Source organism: Rhinolophus hipposideros (genome assembly GCF_964194185.1).
Source record: "Rhinolophus hipposideros genome assembly, chromosome: 13".
In the NCBI taxonomy this organism is placed as follows: Eukaryota; Metazoa; Chordata; class Mammalia; order Chiroptera; family Rhinolophidae; genus Rhinolophus; species Rhinolophus hipposideros.
In genome coordinates this window covers 61,443,778-61,470,087 of record NC_138059.1, presented here as the reverse complement: position 1 = coordinate 61,470,087, position 26,310 = coordinate 61,443,778, and the positions used below count along the sequence as shown (strand labels likewise).

The 26,310-nt window shown below is 37.0% G+C and overlaps 1 protein-coding gene across 6 annotated transcripts in view; it reads left to right on the top strand.

Annotated features, from left to right (window-relative positions):
• The window catches only part of PDE7A (phosphodiesterase 7A), an 86,071-nt gene that overhangs the window by 20,876 nt on the left and 38,885 nt on the right, over positions 1 to 26,310 (top strand). For 4 of the 6 annotated variants that reach the window (XR_013994751.1, XM_081070450.1, XM_081070452.1 and 1 more), the window contains exons 2-3: positions 21,712 to 21,772; positions 25,692 to 25,775. Coding sequence is in view for 5 of the 6 variants with exons in the window: in XM_081070450.1 (XP_080926576.1) it covers positions 21,712 to 21,772; positions 25,692 to 25,775 (145 nt within the window). In the remaining variant the exon portion in view is untranslated. Of the gene's footprint in view, positions 1 to 14,830; positions 15,144 to 21,711; positions 21,773 to 25,691; positions 25,776 to 26,310 lie in introns of those variants that run through there. The other 2 variants (XM_081070451.1, XM_081070454.1) reach the window with 2 other exon arrangements.

Here is a 26,310-nt window from a genome sequence, read left to right as displayed (position 1 = left end):
AAAGTTAGCAAGGAGAGTGGTATTGGTTTACACTTTTCAAATCTCCTTAGTGTCTGGCTTAGTAGAAGACAAGCTGGATTCTCAGGTACAGGCTTCCACATTGAACTTGTTGCTTTGGCTGAAGTAGATGAAGAAGGGCTTACCCCACTCAGATGTAGTTGCAAAAGGGAGGTGTATGTTAGTACCCTTTCCTTCTAATTGTGAACATTTTTCTTTGATGTGATGCCAAAACTGAAGAAGTGGTAGTTTCCAAAAGGTTAGTTACAACAAGAAATACAAAAACATATCAGTGAATTTTTTTATTCATTGTTATGTGAAGCAATGTACTTTGTTACATTAAAAGCCATTGCTCCTGTTTATCTTTAAAGGATAACAGGATCAACAGAAATTTTCTGTCTGAAGTAATTACATTTGGGGAAAAAAAAACTGGTAGGGTAATGGAGTGTTGCATAAGAATGTCTTTTGAAATGCTTTCAATTAATTAGTATTTGAAATTTCTAAACTTAAAGTCTTCTGTAAATTAGAGTTTAAACTCCTGGAAGCTAGAATCACAGATCTGTCATTACTATGTACTTGATCATCATCATTGTTGTTGTAAAAGCCGTACCTCCGTGTGGTAAAATTAAATAAGTCATGAGGCTATAAAACACAAAGGAAATCTCTCCTTACCAGTTCCCCATAGATAAGCAATGTTTATAGTTTCTTAAATGCTTTTCCTGAAAATTTGTTCAGATGTCTTAATGTGTGTTATATGTAAATGCATGGTAATCTCTTTTAAGCACATGGAATCATACATGTTCTGTAAATGTACGCATTTTGAACATCTTCGTATCAGTATAGTAGATACGTCATTCTCTTTTAATTCCCTGTATTATTAGATCAGTTATCAGAAGAACAAATTTTTAATAGTAAAGCACCATTTTTGAAATTCCCATTTAAATATTGTTCCTGATCCTTTGTTAACATTTTAATGGTCAAATACAATAAAATCAATCGCAAACCAAATTTGCATATTGCAAAGTATACTGATTTTTGTGAAGTTCCTGGAAGTGATATTAAAGAACTCAAAGCTGTTGACAGACTTAACAACTGAAGAGAAAATTATCAAGGATGAATGACTACTACATGCTTTTTCCCACTACCTGATCTTGCATACGTGTTTATTATTCTAGAAGAATTTATAATTTGTCAAAAACTCCCTCTTTCTGTCTCATTACCCCTAAAATATTATTGGTATTTAAACTGGAATTGTTTGAATTTGTAGGTTCGGCAAATTGGCATTATTAGAATTAACCCAAATAAAGTGGTTACAGCAGTGCCTATCATAAAGTAAGCAGTCAAAAAAGACTAGCTGCTGTGGTGGATATTCTTTTTGCCCCTTCAAATATATTCTTCATTCTTTCCATCTTGCTCTATGCCTCATGAGGCTGACTTATGTAGAATGCATCATCCAGACTCTCTTGCCCCTGGCTTCTTGTTGGGTTTGGCCAACAGGCCAACCGGAGGTTTAGGAGGAGATGGGAGAGTGAGAGGAAAGAGAGGTGAGGGTGTCATTTCCCAGCCTTTCACCCTGTAGGTCTGTATTTGTCTACCTAAGGCCACACCTTTTGCCAGGTGGTTTATCTCCTGCAGTGAGTATTCACTAGGGTCTAGTAGGAACGGTGTAATAGCTTCCTGCTGTCGCCAGTCCAGTCCCTGGGAGCTTCACGCTGCCCAGACCTTTAGTAAATACTAGTTCTTGCACAAATTTCTCTTTACTTACTCCTTTAAGAGTGCCTTCAGTTTCTTGCTGGCAGCCTGACTAATAAAGCTGTCATCCTAATGCTGAATCTTTCTATTCCAGTCTTCTGTGAGATTCCTCAGTAGAGATAAGTTTTCTTCATAGAATCCTATATTATTGTTGTTGTTTACATTCAGATTTATTTCATTTGTTTGCAATGGAATCTTTTGTCATTGTTTTCTGTTTATATGTATCAAACTATTGATTTTTGTATGTTAATTTTCTAATCAGCTGCATACTGAATTTTCTTATTGTTTCTAATAGTTTTTCAGTATCTTATTTATTTCATAATCACTGGCAAATGCATCACTTGCAAATAATAGTTTTGCCTTTTTACCTTCACTTTATTTGGAATATTTATTTGAGGGGGGTTGTTCATTTTATTCAAATGCATTTTGGGGCGTCTACTGAGATGCTTATTCTTCCACTGTTGATCGATTAATTTGGTAAATTATCCTAGTACGTATTCTAATTAATTTACTGTATTTCTAGAATGATTCTTTGTTAAGATATATTATTCTCTGAATGATTCTACTTGTATTTTTTTTAGGACATTTGCAGCAAATATTCCTTGCTGAAAATGATCTATAGCTTTCTCTCCCCCATCCAATGTCATGTTGTGGTAACAGTACCCTGTTGGTATCATCCTTGTATTTTTTTAGGCAAATTTAAAACAATAAAGCAGCAGAGAACAGAGATTTTTTAATACAAAGATCTTTAAAGCAGTGAGGAAATTAACTTGTTACCAAGGAAACTGGCATCATGCATTGCTGATTATAAGGCTGTGTTTTATATCAAAGTACAATTGTTAGAAGACTTTTGTATGTAATCTTATGACGTATATATAAGATATGAAGTGGTGGCGTATAATACTGTCTTTCATTTGATAGTTCTTTCATCTACTTGATCTCATCCTATGAAGAGAAATGGGTAGGTAACAAATGAGAAGGTTTAAGTTCAGAGAGATTGCTGTTTGCCAGAGGTCATATGACTAATACGGTTTACTTCTAGACCTGGTCTTCTGACTCATGGTCAGTGGTCCTTGACTTCATTATCTTTAGCAAGAGAGTTACTGTAATTTCATGAACCAGGTCACATGCATATTTTGAAATAGGAGAGATCTTGGTTCAGGTTTTTTCCCCCTCAAAGTGATCATGTGTGAAGAATTCACTCTTCTTAGAACATGTAATTCAGTTCATGCGTACAGCGTCATCTTGAGGTGGTCAGAGAACACGGTTATAGCTTTGTACTGTAGATGGTAGCACATTTTAAAAACTCGGCTACCTTCCTGCCTACAAAGGATTGTAGGGGCTCCTCCTAGACACATGGAAGAAAAATAATGTCTTGTGCTCATGAACAAAAATGCTAATTTTTTTCCTTTTAAAAGCATGAATTGTATTTTTCTTTATTAAGGTAGTACATATTCATGATGGAAAGTTCAGAGAAAAAACAGGCAGAAATATAAGAATCATCTGTAATGCCACCACTTAGAGATGATAATGTGAACACTGGTATGTAGCTCAAGCGTCCTGGTGTCTGTCCATCTAAATGCACTCTCTCACTGTGCAGGTTGTTTTAATATGCACTATATTATCACTATTGTGAAATGTTTTATAGTAATGTTTCAGATACTGGAATCTTTTCTAAGTAAAATCTTACTGGAAACGCACATACGTGCAGCAATATTTTAGTGGTAAAAATTTTATATTACTATATAACTTTTATAACGTTGCAACTTTCATAACGTTATAACGTTTATAACTTTATTATGGGAATAAAAAGGTTGGTTTGAAGAACAGAAAAATTTGAAATGGGGTTCTGACCAGTGGTATGATAATACATATTAAGGCTTATATTTTCTGAAGGAAGATTAGCCTTGATTTGTGGTGTTCACAGATTCCTGTAGTGTGCATACTCTTACCATGGTTGATTTCAAGCTCTCACTGCAGTGTCACTGCGCGGGTTGTTGGCAAGAGTTGTGCAGAATTGGCTGCCGTAAGCCAGAGTGCGCAGACTCGCACACCACTGGCCGTACAGCTAGGCTGTTTTTAGCTGCAGGTAGTTAAAAACTGAAGCTGATTTCTTCAAACAAGACTTGCCAAGGTTGAGTGGCTATGTTTTGGTTACTTCAGCAGTTCAGTGTCATCATCACTGACCCCCATTCTTTTTGTCTTTCTGTTTTGTTACCTGCAGTATGTTATAGTTGTCCTCATGCTAACGTCCATTATGGTTGGAAAATGGCTTTAATAGTTCCATGTATCCAGACATGACAACTTCCAGAGGAAGAGAAGGACTGTCTTTTCCCTTTGTGTCATTTTAAGCGCAAAGAAACCCATCCCATGAGGCTCTCCCGGTAGAATCTGCATCACATGTGGCCATTTCTAAACCAGTCTCCGGCAAGACAGATGCTTTGGACCAGTCGGGGCCCACTCTTCAGGTGTGAGGCTGTAGCCACACTGCCCGGACACACACACATGCTCAGGCTTATCATCTTCCGGCCAGTGGTTCCCAATTGAGAATCGCAGATCCCAGGAGGATCTGGGCTTTTGGCAAGGGATTCATGAATCCCCACGTATTTGAAATAGTAAACTTAAATAAAATACATATATACTAATGTTTTTCACATTTAAGCAGATACTGTTGTGATTAGTGAATAAAACTCATTTTAAAGATAACTGCTGAACTCACAGTGTTCTATTTTTTGCTTTCTCAGTCAGGTTTGTATTTTTTATGAGATGGTCAGGCAGGTGAGGCCACACAGAAAAGGCTCAGGAGAAAACAGAAGTATTATACTCAACAGGTGCCAGAGGCAGGAGGCACGGCTCCTCACGCAGGGCCACCTGGGAAAACACCAGTGTGGTCAGGAGGCAGAAGAAAGGATTAGGCCATGGCTTTTACTAGGGTTTCCAAGGCAGCGCAGCGCGAACAGTTTAGGACTGGCTAATCGGAATAATTTGGGTGGGCCTTGGGGTATAGGAGTGGTCCCTGCTTGCCTGGTACCTGGCCCAGGGATGGTTAAGGCCCCTTGGGGTACAAAGGTCTGATAAAGGTCCAGCTGTGGGTTGGTTATCAGAGGCAGGCTCCTGGCTGGGCCCTGTGCTATCTCTAAGAATTGGCTAGACCAGGGAGGGGCAGGTTTTCCCCAGGCAGAAAGGTTTTGAAGATGTCAGAACATGATAATATACAGATGCGCTCGCGCACTCACTCAGAATACAGGATGCTAGAAGAACAACTCTTCTATCATGAGGAGGTGTGCAAACTTTTTGACACTTAGTCCCACCAGCCACGCCAGATTTCTTTAAAGAGCAAAATTGTGATTTAGACTCTGAGCCACTTGGACAAATTTCTGACTAGTCTAACATTGGAAAATGCATGCCTGTTCTTGATGTAGAGGGCTGAAAGTGGACTATTGCCATTGGGTAGCAGCTGGCAGAAATTTGAAAAGGGGAGTATTGTGGTCAAACTTGTACTTATTAGGTTAATGAGTTTTTCTTTTTTTAAAATTCCTTGACTGTTTCGTATTATAACTTAGAGAAACTAGCAATTTAAATAGGAGCTAGGTGGATTAATGTCTGCTCTGTAGAGGGGGCCAGCCATTTGACAGAATTTGAACTGAGTCTTTGATATGCCTGAATATGTTGTTGAATCACTGGTTAAAAGACATTAGATGATTTTTAAAGGTTTGCAAATTTTTGTTAATAACTCTTCGTTTGGACTGTGTCAGAGAATTGGTAAGACACCTTGGTGACGTTCCTGGATTATTTTATGCGTACCACAACTATCTGTTTTAATCCTCATTACAACTTTGTGTTTGAGTACCTTCCCATGATCTAAATGGAGGAAACAGGCTTTTGAATGTAACTTGTATCAAGACTCCATGGGTAGGAAGGGTGGCCCTCCGACTGGAATCCGTGATGACATGACTCAAAGCCTCTGCTCCCCTAGACCAATTTTAAGAGGATATTGGTTTGTGAATTCCAAACTTTAAGGAAAAATAGATGAAAACATTTTTCCTATGTTTTTTATTGTGCTAGAATACACCTAACATAAAATCTAACCATTGTAACCATTTTTAAGTGTTCAAGTCAGTGGCCTAATTACATTCACATTGTTGTGCAACCATCACCGCTATCCAATTCCTGTACTTTTTCATGGTGCCACCCAGTAACTGTGTCTCCACCTTTGCCCGGTCCCGGTAACCTCTATTCTACTTACTGTCTCTATGAAGAAAATATTTTTTTTTTTTAGAGAGAGACTTTTGTTGATGTTAGGTGATATAAATTAAGTTTTAAATTTCTTTGTAGAGTGATGATTATAAATGCATTTCTTTGGAACAAGAAGTACCATGTACCTCAGTGCAAATTAAAAGTTATTTTTGCCTTTTTTAAACAAAGCATATAATTGTATATGCCAAATACAGAAAGCTTTGTGTTTTCTGCATTTTATTAAATATAAACAAGTGGTGTTAATTTAAGAGAAAATAATTCTTTTATTCTGAATCTTACTAAACTACTCTTTTATGCATTGTTCTAGTTAGAGCTCCTTAAAGTAGCATGTCTTAATTTCCTTTGCAATTATGTTCATCAAAATGGCAGCAAATCCAAAAGATGACAATCTTTTTGCTTGCCTGCATAAATTTATATCATGATTTTCTAGCCGATGGTTGTCAAATTGCACATAATTTGATTCAAGCTATTTTTTTAAATGAGCACGGAATGTCATTATTATTGCTCATTGTATTCCATTAGTCATAATTACTGGGAGGTTACACTTTGACCAGACCTGGGCTTTGGTCTTCTTTTGGTTCCATATAACCATGAGGTTGTGAAAAACACAAAGCCCAGGTTCACCCACTTTACTTTGACCTTGCAGTGAAAGCCAGCGTTAGTATTCTGCTTACCTTTGTGCATTCCTGCCTTTACTTAGTTTTTGCTGAGTGTTCATTATTTTCTTACCAGCTCCTGGAGTCATTTCAGTAGATATTTTCAGTATTTTCCAGCATTTTCAGTTGTTTTTCAGTGGTAAGGTCAGTTCTCTAGACTAGTCCCCTGTTGAAAGTGGAAGTGCTCTCAGAGACTTTACTAAACAGATTCATTCATGCCTCTTAGTAAATAATAATAATAGGAATAGAAACATAGATTTTTTTTGTTAGCTATAATTTATTCTTGGCTTCTTCCAAATCTGTCTATTACAGAACTGGATGAAAGAAATTTTAATATTATCCGCTGTATTTTGCTTTCATCTTCTAAAGGGACTAAAGGAGCTTAGATTGAGATTGAGGGGAGGAGCTCAAAAAACAAAACAAAAAAAGCCTTTTTTCTTTAGCCTAGATGTGGAAGGAACTTTAAGTATAAAAGGGGATTCAGTTTGAGGTTTGTTGAGCAATGGCCTTTTTTTTTTTAATCACTTGCTTTTTGTATTCCAAGCTATTTCTTACTGGCTTTGAGATTACTGAGGTGTAAAAGGGAAAAGAATGTTATTTGTATATATGAGTGAGAGAAAAAGCAGATAGCTTGGGTGGTATGTTATTTAGTTTGTACAGTTACCATTTGTGAGTTTTAGCCTTTTGCCCTCCTAGTCCTTTCCTGTTTGTGAGCCTAAAGATTTTAAACCATCTTTTCTTCTCTCCTTGGGTAATTGAACGCAGCCTATGGTCTTGCTTAGTGTAGAGCAGGGAGTGTCCAAACTTTTTTCAACGTTTTTTACCAAGGGCCATATGCGGTAAAATACACAAACAGCCGGGCCATTCACTCAAGGTGAAGTACGTATTGCCTCACCTGGTTTATTTAAGTAAACTAAATATATTTTTGGAATTTGCTGCGGGTCAATTAACAATGGATTGTGGGCGCAGTTTGGACACCCCTGGTGTAGAGCATTCCTCCTAAATCCCTCTCTCCTGCCCACTTATCTTTCTAGGCCTTGAGACGCGCAAGCCCAGCTACCGAATGAACAATGCCACTTAGTTATCCCTGGAACACTTAACCCTCTTGAAACATTAAAGAATCATTAAACCTTCTTGAATCCCTCATCTCTCTCTATTCCCAGAACCACTTCCCTAATCTAGACCATCATCTCATTCTGGATTAAGGCAACATCCTTCTTACAGATCTCTTGGAGACTGAAGTCTTCCACACATGAATCTGTTCCACACACTGTGACCCAAAGTATTTCTTCCAGAATATCATTTATGCATCACTCTCCTAAATAAAACCTTTCAGTGGTTATCTTTTGTCCTTTTTACGCAATTCAGACTCCTTAAAACTGTTGAAAAGTCTTTATTACATCTCTAATTTCAACCACTGCCAGCACTTCACACTCTAACTACATTAAGCTTCCTTTGTGGGTGGAAGAAGATAGATTTTGCACCTGTTTTTGAAATTGAACTCTGTGTGTGCGTTATGTGCCGTTCAGTGAGCTCCACCTCTTGGCGACTCTGAATGAGTGGCGTCTTCAGCAGCCCCACTCAGATCTAGTAGACTCATGCTCTTTCATGGAGTCAATGCATAATTCCACTTTACTGAGGTATAATTATACAGTTTGGTGCGTTTTAACAAGTGTGTACACCCATGCAGCTAATACCCCAATGAAGATACTGTACGCTACAGTCACCCCCAAAAGTTCTCTTGGGCCCCTCTGCAGTCATTTCCCCAGCCATTGCCCCAACCACTGTTGATTAGTTTTGCCTGTTCTGGGACTTCATATAAATGGAGTCATACAGAATGTACTCTTTTTTTCCCCTAATTTTTTTCATTTAGCACAGTATTTTTTGAGATTTATCCATGTTGAATGTATCAGTAGTTTTAATTTATTGCTGAGTAGTATTTCATTGTATGGATACACCATGATTATGTCATTATCAGTTGATAACTGATTATTTCATTATGAAGAATAAAGCTGCCATGGACATGTTCAGGTCAGTTTTCGGACATATGTTTCATTTGCTGAGTTCTGATTGCTGCACGTTGGTGTCAGCACGAGGTATTGTCTGTCTTTCACATTGTAACCATTGTGGTGTGTGGTGGTAGCCTGTGGTGGTTAAGCAACACTCATGTGTATTAGCTATTTTATATCTTTTGTTGTGACTTGTCTATTTAAATATTTAGCCTGTATGTTTATTTGAATTGTCTTATTAAGTTGCATTTTTAATACATGTTTAATATAGTCTGGATACAAGTCCTTTGTCAGATTTATATATTGCAAGTATTTTCTTGGAGTGTGTGGTTTTCTTTTTCGTATCTGAACACCGTTTTTGGAAGAGCAGAAGTTTTGTATTATAATGAAGTCCAATTAACATAATTTTTTTCTTTTATGATTAGTGTTTTTATATCTAGAGATGTTCACTTAATCTGAGATCATTTCTTGGAAATTGTATTATTTTAGCCTCGATGTTTAGATATATGATTTGTGTTAATTTTATTGTATAACATGAGATTGCATGTTGAGGTTCATTTTTTTCATGTTTATATAGTTTTTCTGGTGCCATTTGTTGAATAGACTGTACTTGCCCTTGAGTTACTTCGGCGACTTTTTCAGACATCAATTGACCGTATAATTATGGGTCTGTTTCTGAACTCTGTTCAGTTCTATTGCTCTATGTCTGCCTTTATGTAAATATCGCACTATCTGGATTACTATAGTTTCAAAATAAGCTTCCAAACCAGGTAGTGTAAGTCCTCCAATATTATTCGTTCCCCCCTCCCCCAACATTTTTGGCTATCCTAGGTTTTTTGTGTTTCTATATAAATTTAGAATTAGCTTGTCAATTTCTAAAAAGAAAAATATGCTGGAATTTTAATTGGAATTGCGTTGAATTTATAAATTAACTAGGGGAAAATTGACATCTTAACAGTATTGAACCTTCCAATCCATAAATGTGTGTATTAATGTCCTAGCGCTGCCAAAATGAGGTGTCACAAACTGGGTGGCTTAAAGTAATGGATGGTTATTCTCACAGTTCTGGAGGCTGGAAGTCAGAAATTAAGGTGTCAGCAGGGCCATGCTCTGAAAGCTCTAGGGAAGGAATCCTTCTAGTACATTTAAGGAAGTCAACATGGCTGGGTCGGTGGGGAGTGATGGTGGAGCCATTTCCCATTGAAAAGCCTTTAATAATAGTAGCTTTCTTAGGAAGTCTTCTTTGATATGAAATTGAGTCATTAATCGTATTGAGGATTGAATTGGCCGAGACCTTGAAGGTCATTTATACTAGCCTGCCCTACAACCTCCTAGACACAGGCTGGTTTGAGACAGCTTCTTTCAATTTACATGGTTTTTGTAGAAAATTCTTAGAAAGTAGATAATATTGAGTCAAATTCTATTTTCCACAAACTTCTACCATTGGTTCTGCTTCCACCTTCTGTAATTTTACAGAATGAAGCTAAAATCCTTAGATTATTGTATAGCAGTTTAACACCTGTTCTCTCATTTTATTTCTTTGCCTAAAGCATCTCAGTTTGTAAAACTATTCCTTATATAGTATCTTTGTCTGTGTTTTAAAAGGTCACGAATGTATGCATCTTCCAGTGTAGGATTCCGAACTGAACTCAGTCTTATAAAAGTTGCCTGTATTGAGAATAATGGAGCATTCTTGGTCTGGATAATTTTCTGACTTTCAGTGCTTCTTTAGCTCGCCTTTACTTACTGTCTCTTACTAATTTAGAGTTTAAACATTCTGGCCATTTTTCTATTTTTTTAAGGAAACTTTTAAAACCCACTTCCATTGTTCTGTACACGTGCAACTTAATAATATCAAAATGCAGGCTATTTTTTAAAGTTATTTTGTAATTAAGTATGCTGGTTTACCTTTTGTGTTTCACATGCAGATTTGATACACATTTGTCTTATCTGGACCCCAATAAAGTGTAGAACAAGACAAGGTCAAATGCAGAGTTTTGTGAGTTACCTCTAGAATTCTTCCATTAGTTTGATTTCAAGTACTTAATTGCTGAGTACGTTTGTTCAGTCAGCTAGGAGTCTGTCTAACTGGTGTGGGGCTCACATTGCTCCATTTTGTTCTTAAGGACATCACCAGACGTGCAGCTTCGCTGAAATAAAGGCATCTTGTGTCTGTGACATTCTTCTGGTCCAGTGTCCTAGTCACCTTACGCTTACATTATATGCATTGCGTGCCCCTTTTCTAAGTCCAGACTCTACAGCTGTGGAATCTATACCGCTGCTTTTTTTTCTTCTGGAAAATTGTGACCATTTCTACTTTGTTATAATTTAAAAAATATTATGAACAATGGTTTGATAAGCATATCTCCAAGTTCTTGTAATATCACCATAGGTCGTTTTGTGGTCCAGAAGACTTGCATGTCTGTAAAGTGTCACGGTGTTTTTATTACTGCCCTCCTGCTAGGCCTAATCACTTGTCTTGCCATCAACTACTGGGATACTGTGTAAAAGAAAACTTAATTGCGAACTTTAAATCAGTATGACAAAAAGGTCTTAACATGTAAAACTCCTGTGTTTCCATAGTTTTAAAATAATTTTTGTTACCAAACCTAATTTTTTTGGTCAGTTTCATAATTCTTGAAATTCATTCCGTTTGAAAAAGGAAAAGTCCTGATATGTGGTTTTTAAGTAAAAGAAATGAAAAAGCCACCCTGATTTATTATTATCAAGATTTGTGGAAGTCAAAATTATAAAAGCACAAGTTTTTGGCTATAGTGCTCACATTTTTCTACTACAAACTTGGTTATAGTTTTCTATAGACACTACATTTGTATAAAGAACTCTGGGATAGGCTGTTGCCGTCAACAAGATTCCAGAATTCCACACGCTGATGTGAATGCAGATGAGGTTAGCCTAATTTGGGCAGGAGAGGGACCTGCTGAGTCCCAGTATGGATAGCCTACTGCTGTTGCCAAGATTGACAGGTGTCCTGTGGGTGGCAGGAAGTCCCAGGGATAAAATTTGCTCTCGGATTGCTTCTCTCAGACATAATGATCAAAGTCATACCTTTGCTTTCTATTGATCACACATACTCATAAAATAGTGAAGTCTGCTTTTAATACTTTAATTTTTTTAGGTATTAGTTTTATAAGCCCCAGGAAGGTAAGAAAAAGTTTTATACATTCCTCTTACGGTGTCATATTCTGTTTTGGAAAGTTGAGCTTTATACTATGCATGAAATTTTCTAGTATAGTCAGTGACTTTTCTTTTTTTGGCTACCCTGCCATTTCGTTAAGGCTTTGTGAGATGAAAATAGTTAATATAACAGAATACACTTGTTATTGGTGTAAAAGAGGCAACTATTTCTTAATGGGATAATAAATTACATGATTCAATCTGGAAAGATTAATTTTTAAGAGAATTTACTAAGAAATAAACATAACATTGTAAAGGAGTTTTCATACTAATTGGGTAACAGCTTTTGATTTTATTTCATCTTATTGACTTTTTTTATGATAAGCTTTATAACTTATCAAGATAAATTAGTAGTATTTCATATCTCAAAACAAGTAGTTTTAAAGCCATTAGGTTCATGCCATTAAGAAAATTAAGTGTACTGTTTTAAGAGAAACCTGTGTTTCCTGAGATTTTTGTAAGATTTCAGTGATGTAAACGTGTGATAAACAGAGAAGGATCTCTGATTTTAAGCATAAACTTAATAGCTGTTTCTATTCAAATAGGAATTTTCTGATCTGGGAGGATTGTGTCTTGATGAATCTCTGTATTTCGGGGTCAGACATACAGTAGAAATTTTAAGAAGAGGATCGTTGGGGAACCATTATTAGGGAGCTAGCCTATTCACTAGTGTGAAAAATGAAAGCCAAGACCCCAGGCCTAACTAGGGCTCAGAAAAGGTTTATATATTTAATTCTGATTTAGCTACAATTTATTGAGGTTCTACCATGAGCAGGTTATTATTTTATAGATGTTATTTAACTCCTGTGAAGGGAGGAACATTAGGCCCACAGAGGTGGTAACTTGCCCGGCGTCCTTCAGCCCTGGGCTGTAAAGCTGGGAAACAAACCCTGGCTCTTGGCTCCAAACTCAGCAGAGTTTCGAGATGGTGGAAATAATCTCAACAGAAATTCATTGAAATGGTAGAACTTTCAGGGCTGCCTTGCTTACTGTCTTTTTTCCCCCCCTTTTCCCTGTGTCTCAGTTCTGATTCTTTCCCTCTTCTATTCAATCCTCTTTTCTACTAGAAGAAAGGGAAGATTCTCGATCTCACCATTACCCAAAAAGACCTTTATAAAAATGTTTAAGTACTGTACCAAAAATAGCAACAAATTGTATTTGTTTCTCATAACTTAACGTTTTAGGCAGCTGATTGGAAAGGAACTATGACGATAAGTATTCTTGCACTAAGCCTTGGGTGTAGTGGGCTAATTTGGAGTGTGAAACGAAGGCTAGAGTGCAGGTAATGACCTTGATTGAGCTCATTTTAGCCACTGGCCGAAGCTCCACGACTCCTGAGAGATGACCAGCAGCATTTCTCCTGAGCATGGGGCTGATTTACACTCTGCTGCTCTGTCCTATCCCTGGGCGTCCTTTACGTCTGCTTACTGCTTAATACACTGGAATGCCGAGGGTAATGGAAGACCCTGACCATCTCGTGTCACACCTACTTTCACGGGAAAATTAAAAAGTTACCTTGATTTGTGCAAGGATTAGCATCACGGCCTGTTAGTTCAGTAGATATATAATGTATAAGTAGATATATAATGTGGTGAGAAATTTATGGCCATGTGTTATGAATGGCTTCAATTTAGGAAAATTTATCTTTACACTTGTCAATTTAATTTATGATTCATTTTGACAGGTCTAGAATTCCCTTTTAAACACGTTGTACTAAGGGTGGAATAATGAAAATAGCATTATATTTGAACTATTGGGGCTGTTTCAAATATTTTAAACCATCATTTGTGTGTCATTGGTAAGCCGATGACTCTGTCTCGTCACGAGCTGCAGCCCACGACACGGTCCAGTCACAACCTGCCTGTTTGTCCGGCCAGTCCTCTCTAGCTGCCCCCGCCCGTCACCTGCAGTGGCCCCCTAACTGCCCTGCCAGCCCCCACGCCACATCCCTGCTTCCGCAGGTTGGGCTCAGCTGTTAGGATGGAGACAGATGGCCTGCGTGGGGCCTCCACTCTGGCTTTCCACGTTCCTGCCCTGCGGCCTCCTGTGCACATCTGCCGTTTCTTCTCCTTACGGTGCGTCGTTTCCTCTGCTCCTTGGCCGTCATGCCTGTCCCTTCATTTCAGCTCAGGGACGTTTCCCTGAGTCAGGGAAGAAGTCCCTCCCCTCTCAGCTAGGTCAGAGCACGCTTTGCTGGCAGGTCCTTCGTTCCTTTGTTGGCGGTATGGCAGCTTCGTGGCCCTTGGCACAGTTGCAGTTGTGTTTATGCGCAGACTTGGATAATGTGGACTCGGACTAAACTGTAAGCTCGCAAGGACGGGAGCCATGTCTGCTTTTGCTCAAGGATGATGCCCTTGGTGTCTACATCTGGCACAGGGCCTGGCACATAATAGTAGCGTAATAAATACGTGCTGAATACTTGAAAGTTTCATGACAGGTTTTCCTCAGTGTCATGAGGATGGATGAATATAGGCCCATTTTGCTATTACAGATCTCACTCACAGTCAAGAGAATGAGACGTGTACCAAACATATTGTAATATAAACTAGATTGCAATTAGGGCTCGGAAGTAACATACTTTGCTTGAAAAACGCCCTGTGTGACTAGCCTTTGTCAATACATTCAAAATGAGTGAATTACAATGTTAAACAGCAGACAATATTTATAAGAGCCTCTAGCATTCTTATGTCATGCTAGCTCGAAAGGAAATAAAAAGTTGAACAAATTCAGTATGAAAAGTAGAAAAGATAGAATAAAATGCATTAATATCCTTAAATGCCAGGACATGTGAAAGAAATGAGTAAACTTTTAGTACTGCCAGACAATTTGTGCAAGTTGTTTCCGAGTCCCGTGTTAGTATGAAAAGTGTAGACGTGCTTGAGGCCACCCTGGGACCTCTTTTGTCTTCATTGGGCGAGACTGTTAGGTCAGCCCTCACTGAGGTTTTTCCCTTTCCTCTTCCAGTGTTCCTGACGCTGTTCTGCCCCAACCCTGGGCTGTGGCATTGAGCAGGCGCGGGGGAGAGGCTGGCTGGCAGGCGTTCTCCGAGGGTCAGGTGATCGCTGTGTGAAGGCAGCTGCCTGAGGTGCAGGGCAGGCCGTGCCCCCTGCTCCTGCCTCGGGACAGCTGGCTGTTATCAAACCCCTAACAAGTCTTTCTCGCTCATTGCTCGCTGCGAGAGAAGGGAGATTATGCCGCGGGGCTTTCGATTGACCCAATGGGAATTACATTGATCTGGTGTCTGGCTTTGGTTCTTATCAAGTGGATCACCTCTAAGGTAGGCCATCTTTATTTTTAGGATTGTGACATTAATCATTAGTCTTTATATTTGGTAGGAAAGAAATTTCTGGTCAGGTTTCTTCTCCTTCTGCTTCAGTTTTTGTTTCTCTGATTAAAAGAGCTATGAGGTTTACCTGTCAGCTGAAAAACTTAAAATTATGGTGTGTAATGTGTATTCTTCTCCCGCCTTAGTCCTCCCCAAGGGCTTTTTATGGTATCATTCTTCAGTATCAAAGTAGCTCTCCTCAGTATCAGTCCTTTAAAGAAGTTTTTATGATTAAAGCAGTTCAACTTTTAAGATGATACAATTATTAAACAATTTAAACTTTTGGTGTACATATTTTAAATATTCTTTTCTGGAGATAAAGAATTTACTTATGCTTATAAATGGAAAGCACAGTTACTAAAGATTTCTAAACAATTACTGTGTATAAACTTTTAAAAAACTAAATACTGCCTTCTATCATGGTCTCTTGAAGCCCTGCTGCTACTAAAATGTATGCCTTACTTATATATTAAAAACATTTGAACTTAGTGTAATCCGTTTTTGAATTTGAATTCTAAATATCAGACTTGAGAAAAGCTTGATAGAATGCTGGCCATTTACCATCTGGATAAGAGTCTAAAGTAGAAAATATTTAAGATTACTACTTGAAATTATTTGAAATTATTTTTTCTATACTTGCATTAAAATGAGTATATCTTTCATCTACTATGCAACTTTTTTCTTCCTATATGAAGACACTGAAGAGTATTAACTTAAAATCTATAAGGCATTACTATTTGCCAAGCAACACAAAAGCTTCTAAGGTTAAATTTCTTTTTCAAGCAAGATCTGTAATTTTTCACACTTAACATAATAATGTCTTAAGCATAGTTCTCTCTCACTTGAAGCAGTTTTTTTTTCTTAGTGATATGATTGAAAAACTCTCTTAAAGAAAAGCAGTGTACTCAAATTTTTTAAATCCTTGTGTTTTATAAGTGAAGAATTAATTTTGTTGCACTGAGAGCTATTTACTCATTGTGTTTAAAGGATTAGTTTACCAAGTTATTGAATGAAGGTCAAGTTAATATTAATAATACATTAGTTAAATGGTGGATGTTTTCAGAGACTTTACTTTTTTTATAACTACCAAAATACTTAAATTACGTTTTTAAGCAAAAAGATTGCTAATATTTGTCATTTTTTTAAGTTTATTGTTTGCATAGGGCATAAGAATGGGCAAGATACTATTCAGTGGACCAGTGTAATCTTCGAATCGTAAACTTGAGCATGTTTTTCTAGCATATGTAAGATGAATATGCTCTGAAAAAACTCACTTTACTGTCTCAGAGAAAACAGCTTTCAGAACTTTGCCTGGGCTTCATCTTTTGTAGTATGTTACTATTTTTTGGTAATGTTACCAAAAAATTAGTTTAGTGCTACTGTATCTAAGCGCTTTGACCATCAGTTTACTGCTTAGCAAAACAGGCCCAATAAAACCTCCCTCTTGTGCTGGTTAAGTGAGGTTTTATATGAAAGCACTGGGAGCATTTTCTGACACAGAGTAGGAAAGAGCTCAGCAAGTGTTAGTTAATATATTGTTACTTTTACCATGTAAGGGAAATGCCCACGCTTTTGCATAATAGATCATTTTAGTGGAAACTTGAACGAGATAAAAACAGTAGCACTTAAAATATCTTTGCTCAGTTTTAAAACGTGTGTCTTTAAAAGTTACGTATTAACTAATCTCAGGAACAACTTTTACGCCTTTTGTCATTTACTTTGTAAGTCATGTCTTGTGGAAGAATGATTCACCCTGATTCAAGGAGAGTGAGTGTCTTACCCGGGCACTCAAAACGCCTGTTAGTGGCAGTGGAGCCTGTGGAACCATACAGTTTAACTTGTTTGTGCTGCGGCTGTCAGTTTCTGATTAGCTCAGCCTCGCCCATGTTTTGACCTATACTAGTTGCTTTACAAGCTGTTCCCAGATGTCTAAATTAGAAAAGTCACGAGTAGAAGCTTCTCAGTTATTTCCATTCACTGGTGAGGTGAAATGGGAATGTGAATGATGGCTCAGACTGTTTTTATGACAGACAACATGACACAGGATTTTGATTAAATTTGTTTTACAATTTTTATTAAAAGTAGAATTTTACTACTAGTATATGGCTTGTAAAGTGATAAACTTTAAAAATACGTATGTTAAGTCTGTGCTGCAGTGTTGGTGTATAAAGCACATAAAATTATTTTTTTAATATGATTCTAACCTGGAAATCAAATTTTGATTGTTACAGTTCATAATTTACGCTGTATTTTTCCAAAATGAGTCACATTAGATTATTCTACCTAGGTTGCTTAATGAGAATTGAATAGTGTTCATTTTAACCTTGGTCCTTGAGGTGATGAATGATCAATCACTCAGGATGTCATCATTGATGGATTCAGACACAAATTTTAAGTCCATACTTAAAAATATTTTTTGTCTCATTTTGATTTATTTTATGAATTTTGTCTTGTGGTTTAGTATAGCATTTAAGCTAAGTATTTGTGGACCAGAATTACTTAAATTAGTAGTGAATAGAATAACATGACTATTTGGCACATCCCTATGTAATTTGTTAATATACTGGGAGTGCCAAAAAAATGTATATACATGACTTGTATTCATCTTCTGTTGTTGGTATATATTGAGCATTACCATTTTAATACTGTTTTTTTCCTTTCTTAAAATGTGTATATATTTTTTGGGCACCCTCTGTATATTTAAAATTAAATTCTATGCTTTTGCCAAGCTTTTATTATGATTAATACAGACCCTACCATTTCAGTATCTAAATTAGTGCCTCTATAAATAAAAGGATTATCTTAAAATATATTTAGTATGTCATAGTTATAATCTATATTATGTTCATTACTCAGTTTTTGACTTACACTATTTTACTTAACAGAGCTGATGATATTAGTCATTCTCAGTCTTTAATATATGAAGTGATAAATGAGGTTTTCTCTTTCTGATTAGTGGCTATTTTAGTAAATACCCTTCCAGCATGAAAAAAATAATGCCAGCCACTCTTCTAAAGAGGACTGTTAGAGATAAAAGGTTAAAATTCGTTTTAACGAGCTATTATCTAAGTTATTATTGGACACTAGCAGGTTGATGGGTATTGACCAAGACAAGGTATTACATAATGACATCTGAGGCTTCATTGATACGATTTAGCTAATAGAAATACTTATTTCCACATATGTGCTTTTCAGGCTACTAGGTTTTCCTCTAATGTAGCAGTATTAAGGGGAGACCTAGGATACAGTATGGTAAGTATCTTCGGGGTGGAGATTGGAACAGCAGGTGTGAGTCGTGCCTTTTCATACCAAGTGATTATGAAGACTGTTGCTCCAGAACAGCACGTTTACCACGAAGCAGCCCGGAGGCCTCCTTAGGATGCGCTGCTGGGGGGAGGCGCTGTGAGCACGATGCTGCCAGGAGCGTGTCCTGTATGGTGCAGTCTCTTGGCATGATAGATCATGCTTTTCTTTGTAGTTTTCTTTATAGTAGATTCTTATTTTACTTTTAATTTGATTTATTTTGTGAATATATTAAGAACTACACGTGCTACAAAATGCAAGAGATACACGTTGAAGAGTCATCTTCCTTCCTTTGTGTCCCTCTGCCTCCTGGAGGCTACCAGTGTTGAGACTTAGAATTTTATTTTTGCTTGAAACTTTGGTTTCTTTTACATTTCATCAACGGTTGTTTTTTTGTTTTTGTTTTTTTAAGGATACATGAAATCATATAAGAATTTAATTGATGCTTTTTTCTTAAATGGTAAGCATTAAGGAGAGAATGATTTGGGAGTTGTTTCACATATTAAATCCAAATGAGGGCTTTAAATACAATAAATTTTCTTTATAATAATAGTGAAAGTATGATTATTTTTTCTTGAGATTTTTAGGTGTATGTTGAGTTGTAAATCTCATAACAGTTTTGTCAGGGAAGATCATTAATCTGATACTTAAAAATGTGATCTCACTGCTGTAATGTGTATTTCTTTTGTTAATGAAGTCAAGCATTTTTTCTTGTGTTTATTGGTTTATTATTTCTTGTAAATAGTATGATTGTGTTCTGTTTTCCTACACTCTTCAGCATCTTCTAATTGACTTAGGGAGACACAAACTTTTTTTCCTTTCCTTTTTAGGGAAAAATTAGCCCTTTGTCATATCTTGTTGAACTTTAATTTCTTGGTTTGAGGTTTCTTTAGCTTTTGTTTATATTTTACTATACATAATTTAACTTTTAAGTGGCCAAATTGATTCATTTTCATGACTTTTAGATTTTATAGAACAATTAGAAAGGCCTTTTCTAGTTAAGATTTTCTTTTTAATGTGGTCATGATTTCTTTTAATATTTTTGTGCTTTGATTTTTTTTTTACATTTAATTTTGTTGTTTCATGTGTAATTTATTTAAATAGGAGGGTAAAAATATAGCTTTTTTGGTTTTCCAGATAGCAACCACTTTATCATTTTTTTATTAATTCAATATTTTCCTCACAGATTTTAAATCCTATACTTATCACATAGAAAATTACTGTATATTGTATTTGATTCTAGATTCTCGATGAACTATTTTGACTGTCTCTTTATAATGTCCACACTACTTTATTAATAGCTTGTGGAACTAGTTCTATTTATTACTGTTTTTAAAAGGATTTCCTTACCTGTTTATGTAACTAATATTATTGATCACTTTCAATGCTCTAGGCACTATTTTAAATGTTGGGATTTATTCTAGATCTGGGGATACAGCAGTGAATGAAGTCTCTGCCACCACAGAGCTTAGTTTCTAATAGGAGGTGTAGTTAATTTTACTTTCTAGATTTTTAATCTGTCTTTATATCAATTCTGTTATTCATTAATTTATTCATCAACTTATAAATTATTTATTTGCAATAAATGCACTTAATCATTTATTTACCAAGTATCTGGGGGCCAGGGATACAGTGGTGAATAAGACAGACACAGTTCCTGCTCTCGTAGAGCTTTTATGTTAGAACAAGCAAACCTGGTAACATCAGCTAAGTGGTGATGTAGCGAGCATGCAGGTAGGTCGCTGTGCAAGAGCGTGACTCGGGTGACTTCAGATTTGGTAGCCTGGGAGTACCTCTGGAGAGACGACTAGAACTAAGAGGAGGACACAGTGATGCAGTGATCCTGGGCAGTGGAACAAGTGTAAAGGCTTCTGTGCATTTGGCGGGGCTGAACGAGAGCAAGGAGGCTGGTGGGGCTGGGTCAGAGGAAGGCAGATCATGGAGACCTTTGGAAATCAGAGCTTGCTGATTGGACTTCAATCCAAGTGTATGGGGAGCCCTGGGAGGAGTCTGAGCAGTAGTTGAAAGGTTCAGTCTTGCTTCTGTGTGAAGAGTGGGCTGGGGGACAAGAGCTGCATCAGGAAAACCAGCCAGCAGCAGGAGTGCAGGGGAGAGATGCTATTGCCTCGGACAGAATGAAGGAGTTTCGATAGAGGAAGGGAGTTGAATGTGAAGATAGAGTTGGCAGAACTTGTTGGCAGAACTTGTTGACGGGGCTTCAGCTCTTATAATTTTTGTTTTGTTTTAGTAAATTTTTAAATTTGCAGTATTTTTTATAATAGCTTTATTGAGCTATAACTCATACCATACAATTCACCCATCTAAAGTGTACAAGTCAATGATTTTGAGTATATTCACAGAGTGGTGCAATCATTAATTTGAGAACATTTTCCTGACTGCAGAGAGAAACCCTGTACCCATTGGTATTCACTCCCCATTTCCTGCCAGCTCTCCCTACTCTAGGCAGCCACCAGTCTAATTTCTGTCTCTATGGATTTGCCCGTTTTGGACGTTTCGTGGGAATGGAACCATATAGTATGTGGTGCTTTGTGACTGGCTGCTTTCACTCACCATGCTATCCTCAAGGCTCACCCACGTTGTAGCCAGTAGTACTGCTTGATTCCTTTTTATGTCTGACTGCTACTCCATTGTATGGCTACACCACATTTTATCCATTTGTTAGTGGATGGACATTTGGATTGTTTCCAATTTTAGGCTATTGTGAATATTGTTGCAAGAGACATTTTTATATCTGTTTATTTTGTTTCTTGCTGGCCTCTGGACCATTTGGTTTATTTTGTTCCATTTCTAGCTAATGGGTTTCTTCAAATGTCTGATGATTCTTGTTTGTCTGCTTATTCATTCACATTTAAAGTAAGGGAATAGTAAAGCAGTTGAACCATTCTCTCTTCCTCAGTTCTGTTTACCTTTGTAGAAGATCTCTCCCCAAGTGGGCTTGTCTGACATACTTTGACATTAAATTTCCACCTACTGCATATCCCTCACTCTGTATCTACCTTTATGGTAGTGTTTAACCATATTGTATTATAATTCTTGTCTTTCTCATAACTATAGATTTCAAGAGCAGATGCTATATCTAATTTCATTTTTGTATATCCCACTTTTCTTGCACTGTGCTTCACAAATAATAAATACATGTTGGTGAATTTAATATGTTTAATTGTCATGCATTAAAAATGTGCATTTTTTTTTCTAGAGACGTGGAGCTATTTCCTATGACAGTTCTGATCAGACTGCGTTGTACATTCGTATGCTAGGTAAGCATTTTTTATTTTGTACTGATATCAGTTAATTTTGTTATCTACTGTTATGTGAAATTGAGATATCTTTCATTAAGTAGTCTTTCATCACTGTTTGCAGCAGAAATAATCTATTACTTTGAAGTTTAGAATCTAGAAACCAGTATTGAATGTGATGTGAATGAAGAGGCATTTTAGAGTTACAGGTAATTGAGAAATCTCTGGCTTAGTAACCGCGACTCTGGCACTGACACCCAGTGTTAAATTGCATCCTGAGTATTCTTCACGAAGAGTCTGAGATTTGTATTATAGTTGCTAAATACTAAAGAAATGTCCATGCTAACATAGAGGGAAGGCCATGAAATAGCCAATCACATAGTCCTGTCACTGCATGTATTTTGTTCTCAGTTGGCTGGCGAGAAAGACCATTTGTCTTCTCATCTCAGTTCTTAAATTTTTAATGTATTACTCAAGTCCACAAGGTAAAATGAATTTAGATGTGTATTTATGTATAATTCTCTCTCCCCCCCCCCTTTCCCTCCTCTCTGCCAGGTTTATCTCTTGATCCACATCCTTGATCCCTTGTACTTTTAACTCATACTATTAAATATGTGCTATTAAGATTCCTATAGGCAGGTTTACTCATCTTTTCTTGGAGGCATCTTCCATGGCTACCCTCCCCAGGCTCAGAATTCCTCCCTCAACTCTATGATTTTGAGTCATTCTTATTCTTCACTTAGCTGGTTTTTTGTTTGTTTGTTTGTTTTTGCGGGGGTGGAGTGGGTGCCTCTTTCACTAATTCCTTTCCATACTCTTAAATCTAAGTGTTCTCCAGTGTTCTGGTCTTGCTTTTTCCTTTTGTTTCCTCTTTAGCTTAACCTTGTGTATCTTATCTGCCTCAGTTTCATTCTACTCTAGTACATATTTTCTTCCCACGAATGTTCAGCCTCTTCACTGTCTCCATTTCTCCTTCCAGGATTCTGCTTGCCTTAAAACAGCACTTTAGACACACATAAATGTATTTTTCAATTCTGTAGAACATCTCCACATGGGTGTATTATGGGTACTTTATATTTAACATGTCTGTTAAAATAAAGATTTATGAGTATGCTCCCCGGGCTGTTCATTTTGCCGTCTTGCCATCCCAGAAAATGTAACTCCGTTCTTCTGGTTGTCGGGTCAGAAACATCGGAGTCATTCTGGACTCTTATTTCTTACATACTCTATGTCTACGTCATCAGCAAATCTTCCTGGCTGATACCTTTAAACTCTATCCAGAGTTCTACCACCCCAGTGCTGTTACCACCCCATTTAAGCCATAGATGTTGTTATTTTTGTATTGTTAACTGTAGTCACACTGCTGTGCATTGGAGGGCCAGAATTCTCTTGCATAACTGAAACTTTACAGCCTTTGACCAACAGCTCCCATGTCCCCCTTCCCGCAGCCATAATTATTGCCTCGTTTATTGCACTTGCTCCTTAACCAGTCTCCCTGTTCTACCTCTGTGCCTCTACACGATTCTCGTCTACCCAGCCAGAGTGAGCTTATTCAGACATGAGTTAAACCATTCTCCTTTGTGCAGAATTCTCTCACGGTTTCCTATCATAGAGTAACAGCCAAAGCTATTATAGTGGCCCCTGAAGGTCCATCACGATCTAGCCGAGTACCTCTCTGACCTTACCTCTCATCAGTTCCCCTCACTCCAGCCCTGTGGGCCTCTTTGCTTGACCTTGAACATGCCAGGCACGCTCCCATCTGAGGGTATTTATACTTCCGGTTTCTCACGCCTGGAAAACTCTGGTTCCAGACGGCCTTACTTCCTTCAGGTCTTCGCGTAAATGCCTCCTCTTCAGTGAGGCCTTCTCTGACCACACTGATGAATCACTCCTGCCTCTTATTCCTCTTAGCTTGCTTTCATTCTCTCCACGTAATCTTTGCCGTCTTCCATAGGATGAAATTATTTGTTTTATTATTTGTCTCAGTGAAAGGATAAGCTTCATGAAGACAGGACTTTATGTAATTTGCTCACTGCTGTATTTCCCGTGCCTGACGTGTAGTTGGTGCTCAGGAAACATTTGTAGCAGAGTGAAGGGATCACCACGTGAGAGAAGTGATTAATCGTTGTAGGATAGACTCGTGGTAGATGATGTGAGCCTTGAAGGAAATGATGGCCTTATTTAGAGAAACAAAGAGCAAGTAGGAAAGCCTTCGAGGCAAATAGAATTGCAAGAGCTCAGGGTTAAGGACTGAAGACTGAAAGGTTATGAACTTGGAGTCTGTGAAAGTACCATGGGAAATGTACTGTCTTTGGAGCCCCCAGACAGAGGTTTAAATCCTCACTCACCCTTCATACTAGCTTTGTGGCATGGACATTCTATATTTCAAATCTCAGTTTCTGCATCTGTAAAATGGGGTAAATATCCTATCTCTTAGCTGGATGGGAGGGGCGTGGGGATAGGGGAGAAAGTAAAGGGATTAGACAGTACTAATTAGTAGTCACAATATAGCCATGGAGATAAGAAATACAGTTTGGGGAATATAATCAATAATATAAAGATTATGTAGGGTGCCAGATGGGCACTGGATTTATTAGGGAGACCACTTTATAGACTGTGGAGATACCCGACTACTGTGCTATACACCTGAAACTGAAGTTAAATAATATTGAATGTCAGCTATAATTATTTACACACACACACACACACACACACACACACACACACACACAGTGCTAAAAAAAGTATACACATTTTAAGAAAGGAAAAAACTAATAAAATTATGCTGATGGTAACCACTTTGAGCACCTCTTGTAATTGCAGAAGTCAAATGTGACTCGTATTCAACTTTTGTTATCGATTTATTAGGTTGGTGCAAAAATAATTGCGGTTTAAAAGGTTAATAATTGCAAAAACCGCAATTACTTTTGCACCAACCTAATATATTGACTATTAGAATTTTAATACAGTTTTTTATTTTTAAAAATATGTATTTTTTGGGACCCTCTGTATATATATATTTATATAAGCACGGAATGTGGAGTACAGCATAGGGAATATAGTCAACGAAATTGTAACAACTATGTATGATGTCAGAGAGTAGGAGGGGTTTATCACTTTGTGAGGGGTGTAAATGTCTAACTATTACATTGTTTTGTACACCTGAAACTAATAATAAGAAAAGATCCTATCTCTCAGAGTTGGTTAGAAAATTAAATAAAATTAAATAAAAATAGGCACGAGAGAATGCCTGTACATGGTTTTCAGTGGTGCTGTATGGAGAAGTAGGTCCAAACATCATATCGATGCGTGTATTATAGAAACAGTACTGAGCTTATAAAGACCAAAGTTTCAAGAGCCAGCTAAAGACCTTGGGTATACCCACTGCCAAAGAGAAAAGAGAAGATTGTTCAGATTAAACATTTAAGAAAGACTTTTTAACAATTTTAATTTTCTGTACATTTAAAAAATGGTAAGTTGCTTGAGAATAGGTAATACATTTTCTATTTTTTCATATCCCTTGTAGCCTGAAATATAGTGCTAGGTACAGAGTAGACGCTTCATAAATATTTGTTTCTCGCTGTGGCTTTTTAAAAAAGCCACATGGTGAGCATTTTTTTTAAATTCCACGTGAGTAATAAAATATTATGTTGAATTTTCACTTGAGTCATCTTTCAGAAGGCTAACTTTAAAATGTAGATTATAATCATTGTTATTATAGGAGTAGATTTTAAAAACAAACTTCAACTAGCCTTACAACTCAATACTGAAAAATTTGTAAACCTCTTCAAATAAATCAGTTCATAGCTACTTATTCCATACATATTATTAGTGGGCCATTACTTCTGAATATGATACCACATAGACCTCTGTTGCATCGAGGTGCTTCTTCTCAAATGGCTGCCTTCTAAACGTATGCTTTATCCTTGATTCTGTCCAGGAGATGTACGCGTAAGGAGTCGAGCAGGATTTGAATCAGAAAGAAGAGGTTCTCATCCGTACATTGATTTTCGTATTTTTCACGGTAAGTGTTGGCAGACACAATATTTCTCTCAGACTTTTAGTTAACTTCAAATCTTTATAAAGTTATGTAATTTACTAAGGGAAAAGGTATACAAGAAAAAACTATATTATGTGCAATGTTTTAAAAACACTGGGTTGTGGTAAATGACACTTTATTTCTAGATGATGTTAGAAAAATGTTTAGAGACAATTAGAAATATGAAAGCTGAATATAGTTTTTAATTTAAATATGAAATTACTTTGGTACATTTTTTCATATATATACACACACACACACACATATGTATGTATATATGTATGAAGTTTTTTTACTCCAAATATTTTTGTCTTCACTACTCCAGACATTTCTGTGCAAATGACATTTTCTGAAGGTATTGCATAATTAACAAGGTATATCCTTTCGGTTTATCTGAAAATACGTATCATCTTTGTTTGGTGATGCATATTTTAGTAGAATGCTCATTTTGAAAACAAACATGTGGGTCTGGCCCATAATGGAGAAAAGGGAAAAAGCAGAATGTCTAAAACCCTTAAAT